This window comes from Lutra lutra, chromosome 8 (genome assembly GCF_902655055.1).
Source record: "Lutra lutra chromosome 8, mLutLut1.2, whole genome shotgun sequence".
Classification (NCBI taxonomy): Eukaryota; Metazoa; Chordata; class Mammalia; order Carnivora; family Mustelidae; genus Lutra; species Lutra lutra.
Window position 1 is genome coordinate 106,310,925 of NC_062285.1, and position 16,416 is coordinate 106,327,340.

The 16,416-nt window shown below is 34.7% G+C and overlaps 1 protein-coding gene, 1 long non-coding RNA gene and 1 other non-coding gene across 3 annotated transcripts in view; 2 read left to right on the forward strand and 1 right to left on the reverse strand.

The window, feature by feature from the left end:
- Window positions 1-16,416, forward strand: part of PTPRQ (protein tyrosine phosphatase receptor type Q) — a 196,395-nt gene that overhangs the window by 122,841 nt on the left and 57,138 nt on the right. The window contains exons 27-30 of the mRNA XM_047741655.1: window positions 1,050-1,171; window positions 6,875-7,061; window positions 10,215-10,459; window positions 12,930-12,996. Coding sequence (XP_047597611.1) covers window positions 1,050-1,171; window positions 6,875-7,061; window positions 10,215-10,459; window positions 12,930-12,996 — 621 coding nt within the window. The remainder of the gene's footprint in view (window positions 1-1,049; window positions 1,172-6,874; window positions 7,062-10,214; window positions 10,460-12,929; window positions 12,997-16,416) is intronic.
- Window positions 1,562-1,668, forward strand: LOC125108070 (U6 spliceosomal RNA). Its single transcript, XR_007129759.1, has one exon. It is a non-coding gene; the product is annotated as a U6 spliceosomal RNA (small nuclear RNA).
- The window catches only part of LOC125107048 (uncharacterized), an 88,145-nt gene continuing 81,811 nt past the window's right edge, over window positions 10,083-16,416 (reverse strand). Inside the window, exon 7 of the long non-coding RNA XR_007129454.1 lies at window positions 10,083-10,145. This is a non-coding gene — a long non-coding RNA (uncharacterized LOC125107048). The remainder of the gene's footprint in view (window positions 10,146-16,416) is intronic.

The following is a 16,416-nucleotide window of genomic DNA, read 5'->3' on the forward strand; positions in this document are numbered from 1 at the left end:
AATGATGGGCTGAACCGTAGACCAACTGGCCACTTTCACACATTTTGAATACACGATTGTTTTAAAACACTATGAAATGTGCATATAAGGAGGAAACCGAGGTCCAGAAATTTTGTTTGACTGAGTTAGTACCATTTGTGGCTCTTATAAATTATTTATGGAAAGGACTATTTTAATAATCTTTTTCTTTATACCTTCTCAGGATTCGTGGCACAATATTTGTTCGGTAATGTTTGCTTACATGGATTTAAAAATTAGAAAAACTGGAAAATTCTTATCTCTCAGTATTTAATGCCCCTAAAATTGACTAGGGGCCATAAGAGGACAGAGATATGAATAACAGTGTCCCTAGTTCAATGTATATCAAATCAACGGCGACTAAATCCTTCTTAACATACTAAAAACTCTTCTAGTTCATAGCAGTTTCATAAATTAAAAATTTATGGAAGGGTTTTTAGCAGACAGTTCCCTAAAATATTATCTCTTGTTTTGCACTCTTGATAAAAAAATAATAATAATAAAAATAGGACAAATTAAAGAATTTATGTGGAGTCATAATGAATTCAGGAAAAATTTACATTTGTGATAATATCAGTTGTAAACCTATTTCCTATGTTACTCCCTTGGTGAAAACAATAAAAGCAACTCAATTTTAGATATAATTCCCTTGTTCCGGTTCTACTTTTTTTGTAGTCAAACATGTTTCTGCAGGTCTTCCTAAAACAACATTATTAGACAATCTATGTTTAAATAAAAGCATTTATTCAAAAAGATTTGCAATAGTAATGTTTTATTTCAAAATATTATTTTGAGTTTAAAAATCATATGTTTATAATCATTAATATCTCGTGTGGAAGTTTCTTACATATAGTAATTGTTTTGAAAGGAATTACATCTTTCAATTTGCCAATACCTTTAGTATGCATAAACTATAAATTAATGTATAATTAATTCATTATCACTATCTTTTTCTCATGGCCTTTTCTATTATTATCTTGCAGCAAAGACTAACTCAGAAGTCCCAGGGTAATTGATTTTCTTTTTCACAGCTCCAGATGGTCCTCCTGAAAGTGTGCATGTAATAGCAACATCCCCTTTTAGCATCAACATCAGCTGGAGTGAACCTGCTACCATCACTGGACCAACATTCTATCTGGTCGATGTCAAATCGGTAAGGTGTGTCTTACCTTCTGCAAAAGACAGTATAGAGGGTGATTAAGAATACACATTTTGGAACCAGACTATTGGAATTTTAATCCTAGCTCTGTTAGACCTTGGGCAACTTACTTAGCTTATATGTGTTTCAGTATCTACATCTATAAAGTAAAGATCAATAATAGTACTCAGGGTACAGAGATCTTGTGAAGACTAAATTAGAAAATAATGCATAAAGTACTTTAAACATTGCCTGAGTGAGGCTTAGTGAATGTAAATAAGGCCTAATAAATGTAAATAAAGTATTATAAGCATGATTATTATATTTATCACCAGGTTTTAGATAATGTATGTAAACAGGTGGTTAAATTGATAATAATACACTGGTTTAAAATACAGTGAAAAAGTACTTACTTCAGCAGCATATATGCTAAAATTGGAATGACAAAGAGAAGATTAGCATGGGCCCTGAACAAGGATGACATGCAAATTCATGAAACATTCCATATTTTAAAACAATAATAATAATAAAAATACAGTGAAAAAAACTCAGAATACAAAAGGTGAAGGGAGAAGGCATTAGGGGAAATAGCTCCCAAATAAGGTAACATCAGAGCTTAATGTAAAAAACACCTGAAGCAGGCCATGAGGAAGAAATGGTACTAAGAGTGTGAAAATTAAGATTCATTCATGAAAAAGTGAGCAGTTCAGGAATCCTTGGTCAAAGCATTCAAGAAAAGTGCTGAGAGAAGCTAGATTAGGAGGGCAGACTGTACAACAGTTAATAGGATGTGGGTTTCATGATAAACCCAGTGGAGTATCAATTGAGGAATTAAAGCAGTGCTGGGATATAGATTTCTATTTTATAGGATCAGCTTGGTTGCACTGCAGAGGACAGAGCAGTCCTAGTGCAAAATCCGACCAGGGGACAGGATGCTGTAAGAGTAGCTGGGTAAGAAAAGATAAGGACAGAGGAAATATATCGAGGGAAGGGAATGGAAAATCATTTATACCTACAGGATTTGGTGGGAAAAATTTTGGTGGATGGTGAGTGAAAGGAATAATTGAGGATGACTTCAAGATACAGAATTTGGAAAAGTGAAGAGAAAGAGATTTGTAAAGGAAAGGAATGAATTCAGTACTAGATGCACTGAGTTTGAGATGCCCAGGAGTCCCAGATGAAGATACTCCCTTAGCACTATTATATCTAGATCTGGAGCTCAGGAGAGGAGATCTGAATTTGCAAATTTGGGAAGTGTTGGTATTCAGATCGTAGTTGAAATGATAGGAAGGAATGAGATGAAATAGGGGACACATCGCATAAGGACCTCTTCTGTAAGAACTAACCTGAGGATTGAATCCTGGGGAATCCAGACATTCAAAGAAGAGGCCACTGAAGTCACCAGACTGGAGGAGCCATCCAGACAGAAGGAAACCCAGGTGTGAAAATCAAGCCTTTCACCTAAAACAGGTGCTCACCAATGGAAATAATGCAGATTGTAAACTAGGATTAGGATCGGAAAAAGCTCGGGAGGGCCCTGCTTGGGTTTTACTGGGCCTGATGACTGCTCTCTTCTCATGACATCTCATGCATTGAGTCAGATAATTAATTTATGGTAGATTTTCCTCCCCCTTCCGTGCTTTCTCTACCTACCTTTTGTCTAATGTTTATAATTTTATTGTCTTTATGTTATTTCTAAAATGGAAGTGCTTCTCTCTCAAAAGACCTGTCATGATTAAAAGAAAATTTAAGGGATTATTGTTGCATTTGGACTCCCACTCAGTCTTCTGTTTATGTTCCTTTTTAGAGCATATTTGTGAAGACTTAGTTCATAATTAGCCAAAAGTAATCAACACGCATGACAAGCACTCTGGGAATATGTATTAAAAGCAAATTATAAAATGAGAACGCTCTGTTCTGTCAAAAGACACCTTATTAATGAAAACAGTTCTCTCTTGAAATTTGATCATATTTAAAGGAAGGGAAAATAAATTTTTTTTAAAAGTGGTTTATAACCTCTCTCTCTTAGTATTCTTATAGATATTAAAAATGAGTGAGGGAGGGGCGCCTGGGTGGCTCAGAGGGTTAAGCCGCTGCCTTCGGCTCAGGTCATGATCTCAGGGTCCTGGGATCGAGTCCCACATCGGGCTCTCTGCTCAGCAGGGAGCCTGCTTCCTCCTGTCTCTCTGCCTGCCTCTCTGTCTACTTGTGATCTCTGTCTGTCAAAAAAATAAATAAAATCTTTAAAAAAAAAATGAGTGAGGGAAAGAGAAGGATGATTAACGTGGTAATTGCTTACTTTCTATCAGTTACACAGTAGCCTCTCATCTAATATTTTGCTGTAAACATATTATCTTCATTTTGCATAAAGGGGAGTTGAAGCACAGAGATGATAGCTTCTCAAATAGTTGAGACCTGACTACAACCAGCAGACAGTGGTGTGATAGGAGAAAGGAAAAACCACCAAGTAGAAAATAAAATGTGCCAAGTTGAAGTATATGACCATTCAAACCTTTTGGGTCAAAGATAACAAGAATTCAAAGAGATTGTAGCACTTCTCAGTTTCCCCAGGGTTCTTGGAACTAGGCCGTCATAATTTTAAATGTGCTAGGTGCTGGATACCTCGAACAAATCTGATCTGGACATTGTCTTCATAGAGCTTATCTTCAGCTCATTTCATGGATACATAATTATCTGTCTTCAAAAATCATTGGCTCCTAGGCCAGGGAAGAACACATATCATTGAATTTAAGACTTACGCTGTAGCCTTTGCCAAATACTAGTCACAGGGGCATAAAACTCTCTTCCTAAAAGGCTCAAGCAAAACTTGACAAATCTTAAAGATATATGGGCACAGGTATCACCCTGGATGATACTATCAGAAATTCGTGTATTTTGTGGTCCTTTGTTTGTTGTTCCCTTTGTTGTTGTTGTTGTTTTCAAAATAACAACTATTTATCATTTCTGCTCACCAAAATAAGGACGCAGAACTTAAGTAGCTCACACTGTAGTGGGAGACACCAGAATACAAACAGCTAATCATAGAATGTGAGCTATGTGGGTTTTTTGGACCATAAACTAGCAAAGTAATTAAAGTTCCTGTTATGAGTGACATACGATACATAGGAGACTTCACAGAGGAGGTTATATTGGTTATGGGACTTGAGGAATGAACTGAGGTGTGCCAGGTGGGGAAGGGGGCAAATGGGGTAGGAAAAGGAAAGAAAATAGAATCAAAGTCTAACTGCTGACATTGGCTATAAAACTACCATACTGCAAAAATAATGGGGCATATTTCATAATAATAATAGATGATCAAATAAAATACGAGAAAACAAGCTTGGAATTGGAAAAAGGGAAATAATGAATCAAAAAGGTCTGAGGTTTCAGTCCTGGGTAAGTGAACAAATAATGCTTAACAATAACAATGACAGAGTAGGTTTAGTGAAGAATGATAAATGAATTTTGGTACATTCTGTATTTGAAGACCCAATATTCTTTTTGGATTTTATTATATATGTTTTTAAGATATAGTAGAACACTGGCATATTATGTCACTTTTTACTACTCAATATTTGGTATATCCTATTTTAATGGAAGACATTGAAATAATTTAATTTTACTTTATAAGATCAGGCCCAGTGTAGTAGTGTAGAGAGTTCTGAATCCTTGAAAGATTTGGGAGCAAATCCTATTTGAGCTACTAAATAACTATGGAATGTTGAGGAATTCACCAACTCTATAAAATCAGAATTCATATAGTTATGGTTGTCAGTCAAGTAACATAAACTTCAGCCAGTCGGGCAGAGCCGTGGTGATTTGGAGACTCATGCCCCGTTATAGAAGTCAACTATCACTCATCTCTAGGTAATTCTTGCCAAGCATGAATATAAAGCTAATCTTTTTTTTTTTTTAAGATTTTATTTATTTATTTGAGAGAGAGAGAGAGAGAGTGAGAGAGAGCATGAGAGGGGAGGTCAGAGGGAGAAGCAGACTTCCCATGGAGCTGGGAGCTTGATGCGGGACTTGATTCCAGGACTCCAGGACCATGACCTGAGCCAAAGACAGTCGCTCAACTGACTGAGCCACCCAGGTGTCCCAATATAAGCCTAGTCTTAAGGAAAATTTAAAAAGCTAGATTTTTAAGTGATGTTTAAATGCTGAGAGCAAACTGAATCACTCTCACTTCCTACCAGTGAGTACATGCACTTGATCAATAGTATTCCTATGCTGATTTGGTTTTCTGCCACTTTACAGAAAGGAGGCAACTGCCTTCAGTGCTCTAAGGTGGGAACAATCTATCTGACTTTGCAATGCTTACGTTATTGGTCAGCCTTTTGCTGTGTTTCTCATAGCAACATCTTCTTTAAGTTAAAAAAAGCTCTTAGAAAAGGGCATTTGAAGAATATTTTGAACAAAAAATCTTTCAAAGTTACAAGGGAGGGTCAAGTTGAGAAGAACTTAGTAGTGTGAACAGTGTACACAATCTGGTTTTAAGTGTTTCAGTTTGGATACCTGAGAGTAGCATGCATTGTAGGATTTCCCCAAATTTTCTGTTGTTCATCTTAGGAAAATCCCTTCTTTGTATTGCTAGAAACTTTAGCTATGTTTAATCCCCGCAATGAATAGGCCAGACTCTCCATCAAAGGCAAAGGCAGACGATGTTTGAACACACTATACGACTATATTTAATACACCTAAGGATTCTCATTTTTGCACATCTAATACTTATAACATCCACAATTGTCTCCTCATCCAGTGCCATGCTTAGTGCTAGATGGGAGTTTTTCAAACTGTACTCATGACCAAAATTTTTTTAATGAACTGGAGTAAAATTTCAAAGAGAAGAAAATATCAAAGTGCATTTCAGAAAGAAGTTGCATTTCTGGAAATTGTTTTCAAGTTGTAAAGAAGTGTGTATATGTATACATATAAGAGTATAAACATACACATCCTGAGTTATGTTACAAAATGTGCTTCCTTTTGGTAAGTCATAGTAAAAAAAAAAAAAATCAAATGGGCCAACTACTTCAGATCTGTTTTTCTAAATCTCACCAAACTAAATAGATATTATTACTGCAATTTTACGTACACAGAAAGTAAGACACAGAGAACATAAGTGATTTGTCAAATGCTACAGGAACTATTATATGACCAAGTTGGGATTTGAACCCTTAATGATTAATTACCAAAACCTGTATTCTTTCTCCTATAAAACACTGCAGTTGAGACTCTTAATCTAAGGAAACAAACTGAAGGTTGCTGGAGGGGAGGAGGTGGGGGGGATTGGGTGGCTGGGTGATGGACATTGGGGAGGGTATGTACTATGGTGAGTGCTGTGAATTGTGTAAGACTGATGATTCACAGACCTGTACCCCTCAAACTAATAATACTTTATATGTTAGTTTAAAAAAATGCAGTTGAAAGTAGAGTTTCATTGACACAGAGATAATACTTGCTTGTTCATTAGATGGGTTGATTGACTGTGATGGGTTATTATTTTTTTTCTTTTACTTTCAGTTGTTGAAATAATTGCTTATAAGTAGACTGTTAAAGTGGCACTTTAGATTTCCCAGGACAATCTGACTGCAAGAAAAAAACTAATTTAAATCTTGGCTAGATAAATGTACCACACATAGCTTTGTAGTATTATGTTTTGGTGATTTGGATCTTAAGTGCAACTAACTCCCTTTAATTACTAGCTATTTTTTCCTATAGGTAGACAGTGATGAATTTAATATTTCCTTCATCAAGTCAAATGAGGAGAATAAGACCATAGAAATTAAAGACTTGAAAATATTCACAAGGTATTCTGTGGTGATCACAGCATTCACTGGAAACATAAGTGCTGCATATGCAGAAGGAAAGTCAAGCACTGAAGTGATTGTTACTACTTTAGAATCAGGTAAGGCATATTTCCCATCACTGCTAAAAGCTGACTGAGATTTAAGTGCCTTTTTTTTTAGAATTTCTCATACCACCCCTTAAAACGGGTATGTTTTACAAGACATTTTTTAAGTGTATAAAATATAAAATTCCGTGATTCACCATAACTGACAAAAGTGAAGTTTTCTATTTACATTTTTTAGGCAAAGAGGAATTATGTAGAATAATTGGTTCTTGGAAATACAGAAACAAATTAGTTCATAATAATGTCCTAATTGTATTTTTTTGTATTTATTTAAACACTAAAGATTTCAGAAATTGAGTTACCTTGCCTAAGAGATGATTTTTCAAATTGTCTGTAGCCAATAATTTTTCATGTAAAATTCCATTTTAATTATTTCTATGATTTAAATGCACATTAAAGTAACAATAGTCTATCATTATATAATCTGCAATTCAAAATTAGAATCCTGGTCATGCTTACCTTCTCTGTTTTTCTCACCTAATCAAATGACATGTTTTTATTACATAACCTATTTAATAAATGTCAGAATCCATACAGATGTCCTCAAGTTCCTACAAACAGGGTCTGAATGAATAATAAGTTTGTAACCAATAGGAATTAAGTGTGGAAAGTCAGCTTCCCAGAACTTGCTTGCCCTATCCTCCTTCAGACTCCTGATGTTCTTTGCCACCAGATTTATCTTTGGAAAGAGCACATGAAGGGAAGTGTTGCTATAGTTTATTTGTTGCTCTCTGTAAGGTAAGTATAGGAGGTAAAACATGTTTTTTAGCTAGTCTTTTCATTATGTTATATGCTCTATTGTCTATAAAGTTATGGTTCTGCATTAGAAGATATCCTCAGCACCCTAAAATTTCATTTGTTTCCATTTTGCTGCCACATATATCCCAGATACTTACTTTCTTATTCTTTGTACTTCTCCCACATCTCACCTGGGAGGAAAGATGCTGCTGAATTTATTCACACTTATACCGTAAAGTACTGATTGTCAAATGCTACCCTTCACAAAGATATCATGGTTAAATAAATTATTACTAAATCTCTAAGAGTAGAATTTTAGAGGTAAAACCAAAGATATTTGGAAAATAGGAAATTCTTTCCAGCATTCAGAGTTATTTCACTTATTCAACCTTAAACCTAATCTGATTTTTTAGAAAGAGTTCTTATTAAAAGAAAACATATTTTTTATATCATAGAAATGTATAACAGCAAATGTGACATCTATCTTGAGCCAATTTAACTTTCACTTTAGCTATGCATTTTTCTACTTAATATTGATATTTGGCACTATACCATATTTATCTGTTCCTCTTTTTTTCCCACCGTTATTACTTTTTTTTTTCTGCTTATTGCAGAGTTTTATCTATAAAGATATTTTATAAGATAATAAATAATAAATAAAGGTAGTAGAGCTTGAGCATCCGAACCTTTGCTAGCCAAATATTCGCAGCCTTATTCATGGAAATCCCCTTAGTATGGGAGATATATCCATTTCAATTTGATCAAAATAAATATATTCATGCAGTCAGTCATTTATATAGAGAACACTAATATATAGTACAGCAAGAACTAGTTCTTATATTCATAAATTAATTTTATCCTCACATATATCACTTTCTTTCATGATAATTCACTGATACTTAGCTGTTATGCATTAGGCTAATTTTTATTTATCAAAAATAAGATGAAATATCTAGAATATATAAAGAACTCTCAAAACTCAAAAGAATTCCAGTTAGAAATTGGGAAAAGACATGACTAGACATTTCATCATGAGGAGATACAGTGGGCAAATAAACTCATGATAAGATAGAGTTTCAGCATCACTAGCTATTAAGGAAATGCAGATTAGAACCACAATGAGATATCACTATGCATTTACTAGAACAGATAAAATAATAATTATAAAATAATGATGATGCCAAATGCTGGCAAAGATACAAAGAGACTGGATCTCTTGTACATTGTTAGTGGGAAAGCAAAAGGATACAGCCACACTGAAAAATAGTTTGGCAGCCTTTTATAAAACTAAACATGCACTTAGAGCACATTACCTAGCAATCATATTCTTGGACAATTATCACAGAGAATTAAAAATTTATGTTCACACAAACAGCTGTAAATGAGCATTAATAGCAGGTTTATTAGAAGTAACAGAAAAACTAGAAACAACTCAAATGTTTTTCTATGATTAAACAAACTTTGGTGTATCCACAAACTGGAACACTGCTCCGTAATAAAAAAAAGAATGAACCACTGATACATACAACAACCTTGATGGAATTTAAGCATTATGCTGTTGTTTTCCTTAAAGTGACAGAACTATGAAGAACAATGGTTCATGTTTTGGGAATGCATAGGGTGCAAATACAAGGGGAGGGGACAGCTGGGGAGGTTTTTCTATGGAAATGGAAAAGTTTTACACCTTATTTCTGGTAATGATTGCAGGAATCTTTACATGGAATAAAATTGCATAGAACTACACACACATTTATGAAAGCATGTGAAAATGGTGAAATCCGATTAAGGCCTGTAATCTAATTAACAGTATTGTACTAATGTCAATATCCAGGTTTGAGATTTTATATAAAACTAGTTAGGTAAGTTGTCACCACTGGTAAAAGTTGGGGGAATGTTCTAGGGGTATGTATGTACCACTTTCACAAATTCCTGTGAGTCTATATTATCTTTAAACAAGCAGTACAAAAGCTTGGGAATGCATTCTATATAAAAACAAATACATGTAAAAGTCAAAATAAATTAATAACCAAACTAACTGAATCACCATTATGATTTCTGTGGCCCACACATATCAGCCATTTTGCTTGTCTCCATAACATACATGGTTTAAATAATTTGTGTAACACATTTTAGAAGCAGACATTTGACACAATTTTTAAATGGAGATTAAAAAGAGAAACAAGGGGCGCCTGGGTGGCTCAGTGGGTTAAGCCGCTGCCTTCGGCTCAGGTCATGATCTCAGAGTCCTGGGATCGAGCCCCGCGTCGGGCTCTCTGCTCGGCGGGGAGCCTGCTTCCTCCTCTCTCTCTGCCTGCCTCTCTGCCTGCTTGTGATCTCTCTCTGTCAAAAAAAAAAAAAAAAAGAGAAACAAAAAGTTTTAAAAACTAATTGCTTAATATTTCATTTTAGTCCCCAAGGATCCACCTAACAACATGACATTTCAGAAGATACCAGACGAAGTTACAAAATTCCAGTTAACATTTCTTCCTCCTTCTCAACCCAATGGAAATATCCAAGTATACCAAGCTTTAGTTTATCGAGAAGATGATCCTACTGCTGTCCAGATTCACAACCTCAGTATTATCCAGCAAACTGACACATCCGTCATTGCGATGTTGGAAGGACTAAAAGGTGGACATACGTATAATATCAGTGTAAGCATCCGTAGCTTTTAATGACTTGCCTGTTTTAAAAATTCAGTTTACAAACTCAGCATCCAACAATAGTAGAAATCCAGAAGTAAAATAAAGGGGAAAAAATGCATGTTAAAAGCAAGAGAGCAGTGATATGTAAAGAGAGATTCTACCTAAAGGGAGGCCATTTATATGTGATTATAAATGGAAAATGGAAAAGCAAATTTCAAAGGCAAAGGGCAGAAACAACGATTTACATGTTTGAAATTCACGTACCTTTCACATAATAATTACTAAAACTAAGCATTTTACATCCCAATTTTAAATTATCCATATGTGTTTACAGACATACAGATATTCACACAATTTATTTCAAAAATGTGTTTTTGTAGTATGTCTTAAAATTTGCAAATAGAATTATATGGTCAGAATATCATCTTTTAAGCAACATAGAGTTCACCCTAAACATTCAAGTAGCTTAGTATTTAATTTTCCTACCTTCTTTTATGATTATCATGTAATCAGAACACTTATTAATAATTTATATTCATATATATATGTTTTTCTCTATATTACATCTATATATCTGCATATCTTCATTTCTTCCTTCACTCACTATATATCTTTTTTTAATATATGTATCTGTCCTGCTAGGATTCTTACTGCACACCCCATTATATGGACTTCTATTCTGTAAGGTAGAGGGAGGGTGGTTAAAAGAATGAACTGATCTGAGTTCAAATCCTGACTCTGTGATTTGCTTCTGAGCACTTGCCTCAATTCTCTACCTCAGTTTCCTTATCTAAAAAAAAAAAAAAAAAACAGTAAATTCTGCTCTTGAAACTAATATTACACTATATGTTAACCAACTGGAATTTAAATAAAAACTTGAAACCAAAAAAAAGGGAAAAAACAGTAATAGGAATAATGATTTCTTTATAAGATTATTGTAAGATTTAAAGAATTAGGTTTATAGGAAGCAGTGAGTTCTCCATGAGTTTTGCCTTTTGGAATAAGAGAAAAGAATAGGAAACAAAGCAGAACTAATTCATAATTTAAAGAAAAAATAGCAAAAACTTAATAGTAAAAAAGTTATTTAACTTACTGCTCAAAAAATGCAATTTATAGCTCCTCAACACCAAGGAATTTATTAACAATATATAACTTTCACATCCATCTCAACCTACTTAATCAAAACCTGCATATCTTCATTCAACAGGTTTACAAGTGACTTCTTTGTACAATGCAATTTGAGAAGCATACCTAACTCTTCATTTATTATCTCACTTAAATGGTAGACTGTACCACAAAGAAGTAAAAATAATGTAGCACACCAAAATATCACTTTCCATTTTTTAAATTTTTAAAAATATTTTATTTATTCATTGAGAGAGAAAGAAAGTGAACACAGCCCGGGGGGTGGTGTGGAGGGGATGAGGTGGGAAAGGCAGAGGGAGAGGGAGAAGAGACTCTCCACTGAGCAGGAGCCCATGTGGGGCTCTGATCCCAGGACCCTGGAATCATGACCTGAGCCTGAGCCGAAGGAAGATACTTAACCAACTGAGACACCCAGGCGCCCCAATACTTCTTTCCTTAAATTTACAAGCTCCAATAAATATTTTCTTTAGATATTTTTTAACCCCATTTTTTAGGCTTTGTCTGTTTACTGTACCCATTGCATCATATATATTACTATAATTTTAGTTTTGTAAAAACATCCCCAAAGTAGCTATAATGTGGAAGTGTAGAAAACAAGTCAATTAGTTCCAATACACATATTATATTCTGAATTGTGTTTGTGAATGAAATTGGGCAAGAATATAGTCTCTGTTTTTATAGAGCAAAATAAAGTAAATAAAAGATTCTCTGTCTACAATTTCTTAAGCATTAAGTGAATTGAAAGGATCCCCATTTGTGTGAATCACCCTCTGTCTATACAAACAGAAATGTTTTATGTGTATATGCTCCATTATGCAGGTTATAGTGTCGGATACTTCGGGGCAGGGGTGAAAAAGGGCATAAAGGCCAACTTTCAGAGGGATGATTTAATACAGGAAAACAAGGAGGTTGAAGGAATAGGATTTCATTTCAGAGAAGGGGAAAAAAAGAGAGTCTTGAATATGGATTTAAAGAAAGCCAGAGTTACCTAGCTACAGAGGGAAGGCGCAGATGTGAGAGTAGATGGAGTGTAGACCTAGGGGCTTTTCTGCCTCTGCTCCTCCTACGGGTTCAAAGTGAAGCCACATCCTTCCTGGTCACCATGATAGGGCTGTCGGAGTCACTCACCCTTTGTTCTCAGGCCTTAGTACTGTAAGATAGTTTGAAAAACTACTTTATTAAGAATGATCTTCCTCCACAGACTGTATTCATTTGAGTAAGTGCAGGAAAAATATAATAAAGAGGCTATGTTTGTTTTTAAAAGTAGAATCATTTTAAAATTACGTATGACCACGATAAAAATAGTAGCAAGATATTTCTTTTTTTTTTTTAGGTTTATGCAATCAATAGTGCTGGCGCAGGGCCAAAGGTTCAGATGAGAATAACCATGGACATTAAAGGTACAGACATGAACTGCCTTCCTGTGAAATACTGTTGTTTTAATCAAAGAGTAATTATAATTGAATTCTATTATTAGAGTTAAGAATGTAGTCAAGCTTTTAAATGATGCATATGCGATAATAAGCCTACATTTAGTAATAAACTCTGCTTATTAAAGCTATATTTAAAATGTCTAAATAATAATGCAAATTACCATCTTAAAGAGAATGCCCACCTGCTATTTATCTTACATTTCTTTCCCTCTAAATTTAAAGTTTTCTGAGACAAATTTTATAGTCTGTTATTATGTTTTGTAGTTTTACTGAAAATTGATTGTGAAATTACCCATGGCTAGACTTTGACTAGTTTTAATTAAATTCCTTGACTGATCTTTATCTTGAAAGTAAAATTCTTTTTTAGTTAATCAGATAATGTTTACTGCACTACCATATATTCCGCTTTATGATTCTGACTGTAAAGTAGATCGATCAATTCATTATTCTGACAGGTATTGTTTATAGAAAATATAATTAAGATTGAAGGTTGCCTCCCTTACACAAAACGATCCATGAAAACCAAAAGAGATTGTTAAGAAAAACTTAGGGCTAGTCAGTCATTTGTGATTCTTTCTCTTCCTGACTGAAAACATACATGCAATTGTGCCATCTCTCTAAAAATCCATAGTAAAACCTGGAGAGAGATTTTAAAAATGAAACATATGGACCTTTAGTAGAATGCTCCTCATTCTGAAGCAAAGAGTAACTTTTCTTAGTCTTTTGTAAGCACAGCAGAGCAGAGTGATTAAATGAGCCAGATCACACTAGGGAGACTGAATCCTGGATTGGCCTCTTGATATCTGCTCAACTTTGGGCAAGTGTCTTAACCTCTATAAGTTGTAAAATGCAGATAACGCTAGTTCCTACCTCACAGATTGTTGTGAAGATTAAAAGAGGTAATCTTTGAAAACCCTTAGGACAGTGCCTAGAAACTAGTACTCTTAAGTACTATTAAGAAATATTCCCTGTAAGATGAAGCTGGTAAGTTTTGTCTTTTCATCAATGATAGTTTATGTAATTGTAGTATTATTTAAAAGTATTAAGATATGCTTTTGCTTTTAATTCCAAACTACTTGGAATGTGCAAATGCATAAGTTCTTCAAAAACATCAGCTGTTTTACAAAATGACTTCATAGAGAAGGACTTATGTCATACCATCTTAATTTCTTTTTGTTATTCAGTGGCAGACCGGTAAGTATGTGGGTAACGATGGCTGCATTATATTAATTCTTTAGCAAAACCTCCTATGCTGAGTGAAATAAGTCAAGCAGAGAGAGTCAATTATCATATGGTTTCACTTATTTGTGGAGCATAACAAATAGCATGGAGGACAAGGGGAGATGGAGAGGAGAAGGGAGTTGAGGGAAATTGGAAGGGGAGGTGAACCATGAGAGACTATGGACTCTGAAAAACGATCTGAGAATTTTGAAGGGGTGGGGGGTGGGAGGTTGGGGGCACCAGGTGGTGGGTATTGTAGAGGGCACGGATTGCATGGAGCACTGGGTGTGGTGCAAAAATAATGAATACTGTTATGCTGAAAAAAATAAAAAATTAAATTAAATTTAAAAAAAAAAAAAAAACCTCCTATGTTTATTGCTTTGATCATCCCCAGGTAGAGAGGATTTGTTCTGACTTTCCACTCCTTAGATAGGACAGATAGACTCGTGATCAGTTGTCTAGAAAAAATATGTGAGTACTGGTGGTACTGGTGAGGCGCTAGAGACTCATTTTTCTCCAGTAATATGCATGATTGTTTTTGGTGACATGGAGTGGCCTTGAATTAATAGTAGTGTCATTAAATTTGCATTTGACACATAATATATAGTTGGATAATCCTATCAAAATGCCAGATTCCTCTAACTGGAAACCTTCTCTTAGGGACTCCCTAGTGACCTGGCTGAGAGTTTTCCAGAAATCCCTGAAATCTGAGGCTCTTGCTGCTGAATCCTTCCTTCCTTCTTGTCTCACATAGGTGTTAGACCTGTGATCTGGGGTCTAAAGGCTCTCGCCGCCTACTTCTGTTCCCTGTTCCTTGACTCTTCGTGGGTAGTTCCTCCAATAAGCTTCCTAAACTTCTAATATTATTATAGCCCTTACATTACAGAGGAATGAGCTAAAGGATCAAGCCAAAAAGATTTGATTAAAATCTTGGTATTTCCCTTTTACAGCTATGTGACATAAGGCCATTTCCTCATCTATAAAATGGAAATGGTATTGCCAATTTTATGGCATTATTGAGAGGCTTTTAAAAAAATTTTAATAAATATGGAAATTGAAGTTTGATTAAGCAACGTGCTGTGCTCCAACAGCTGGTGTACACATATAGCTATGAGATGAAATGAAACAAGCAGAGCTCTTACAGATATTGATTTTGGAGACGTTTGTATGCATTGGCGGTAAAATGTGAATTATCATGGCACTTTCAGAAATTATTCTGGTAATACCTATTAAAGTTAAAAATATTTATGTATTTTGTTTCAGAAATTCTGTTCTTGGAAATCTATTCCAGAAATAAAAGGATCAGTAAATAAGACTAAATATATAAGGCTATTTATTGCAGCAAATGTTCAAAACCAGAAGGAAGAGTGAATTCCCATTATTAGCTGAATGATTGAATAAATACGATGTCACACCATGATATACAACATAATCATTAAATAGAATGAGTTAGCCCCATGCTTGGTGACATAGAAAGACTTATATAAGTCATACTTAAGTGAAGAAAGCAATATGTGGAGTGATTATAATACATGATATAGTCCCATTAAAAAAAATCAAAAGTGAGAATAATCTATCATGTATGACTTTATTTTATATGGTTATGTGAACATGGAGAAAAATATGGGAGGATATCATCCATATGTTTGGCATGGATAAACTGTGGGAGGGATGCTGGTACGACTAGAATAGAAATCGATGAATCAGCTAAAGGAAGTAAAAGAAGATAAAACGGGGGCGCCTGGGTGGCTCATTGGGTTAAGCCTCTGCCTTCGGCTCAGGTCATGATCCCAGGGTCCTGGGATCGAGCCCCACATTGGGCTCTCTGCTCAGTGAGAAGCCTGCTTCCCCTTCTCTCTCTCTCTGCCTGCCTCTCTGCCTAATTATGATCTCCGTCTGTCAAATAAATAAATAAAATATTAAAAAAAAAGAAGAAACCCACTAAAATATTGTATGATTTAATGCACTTATAAAAATTATATGAATGAGAACATAAATAATTTGATTTTTTTTAATATGTGAAGAGGACTCAGATGGGTAAAAATCACACCTGAGCCCCATTATCTCAAGCAATTATGAAATACATAATTAAAACTTCAGGAGATAATAATTGCTAACCATCTGTTATATTCAAACAAAACTGTTTCATTTGTCATTTATTTGTCA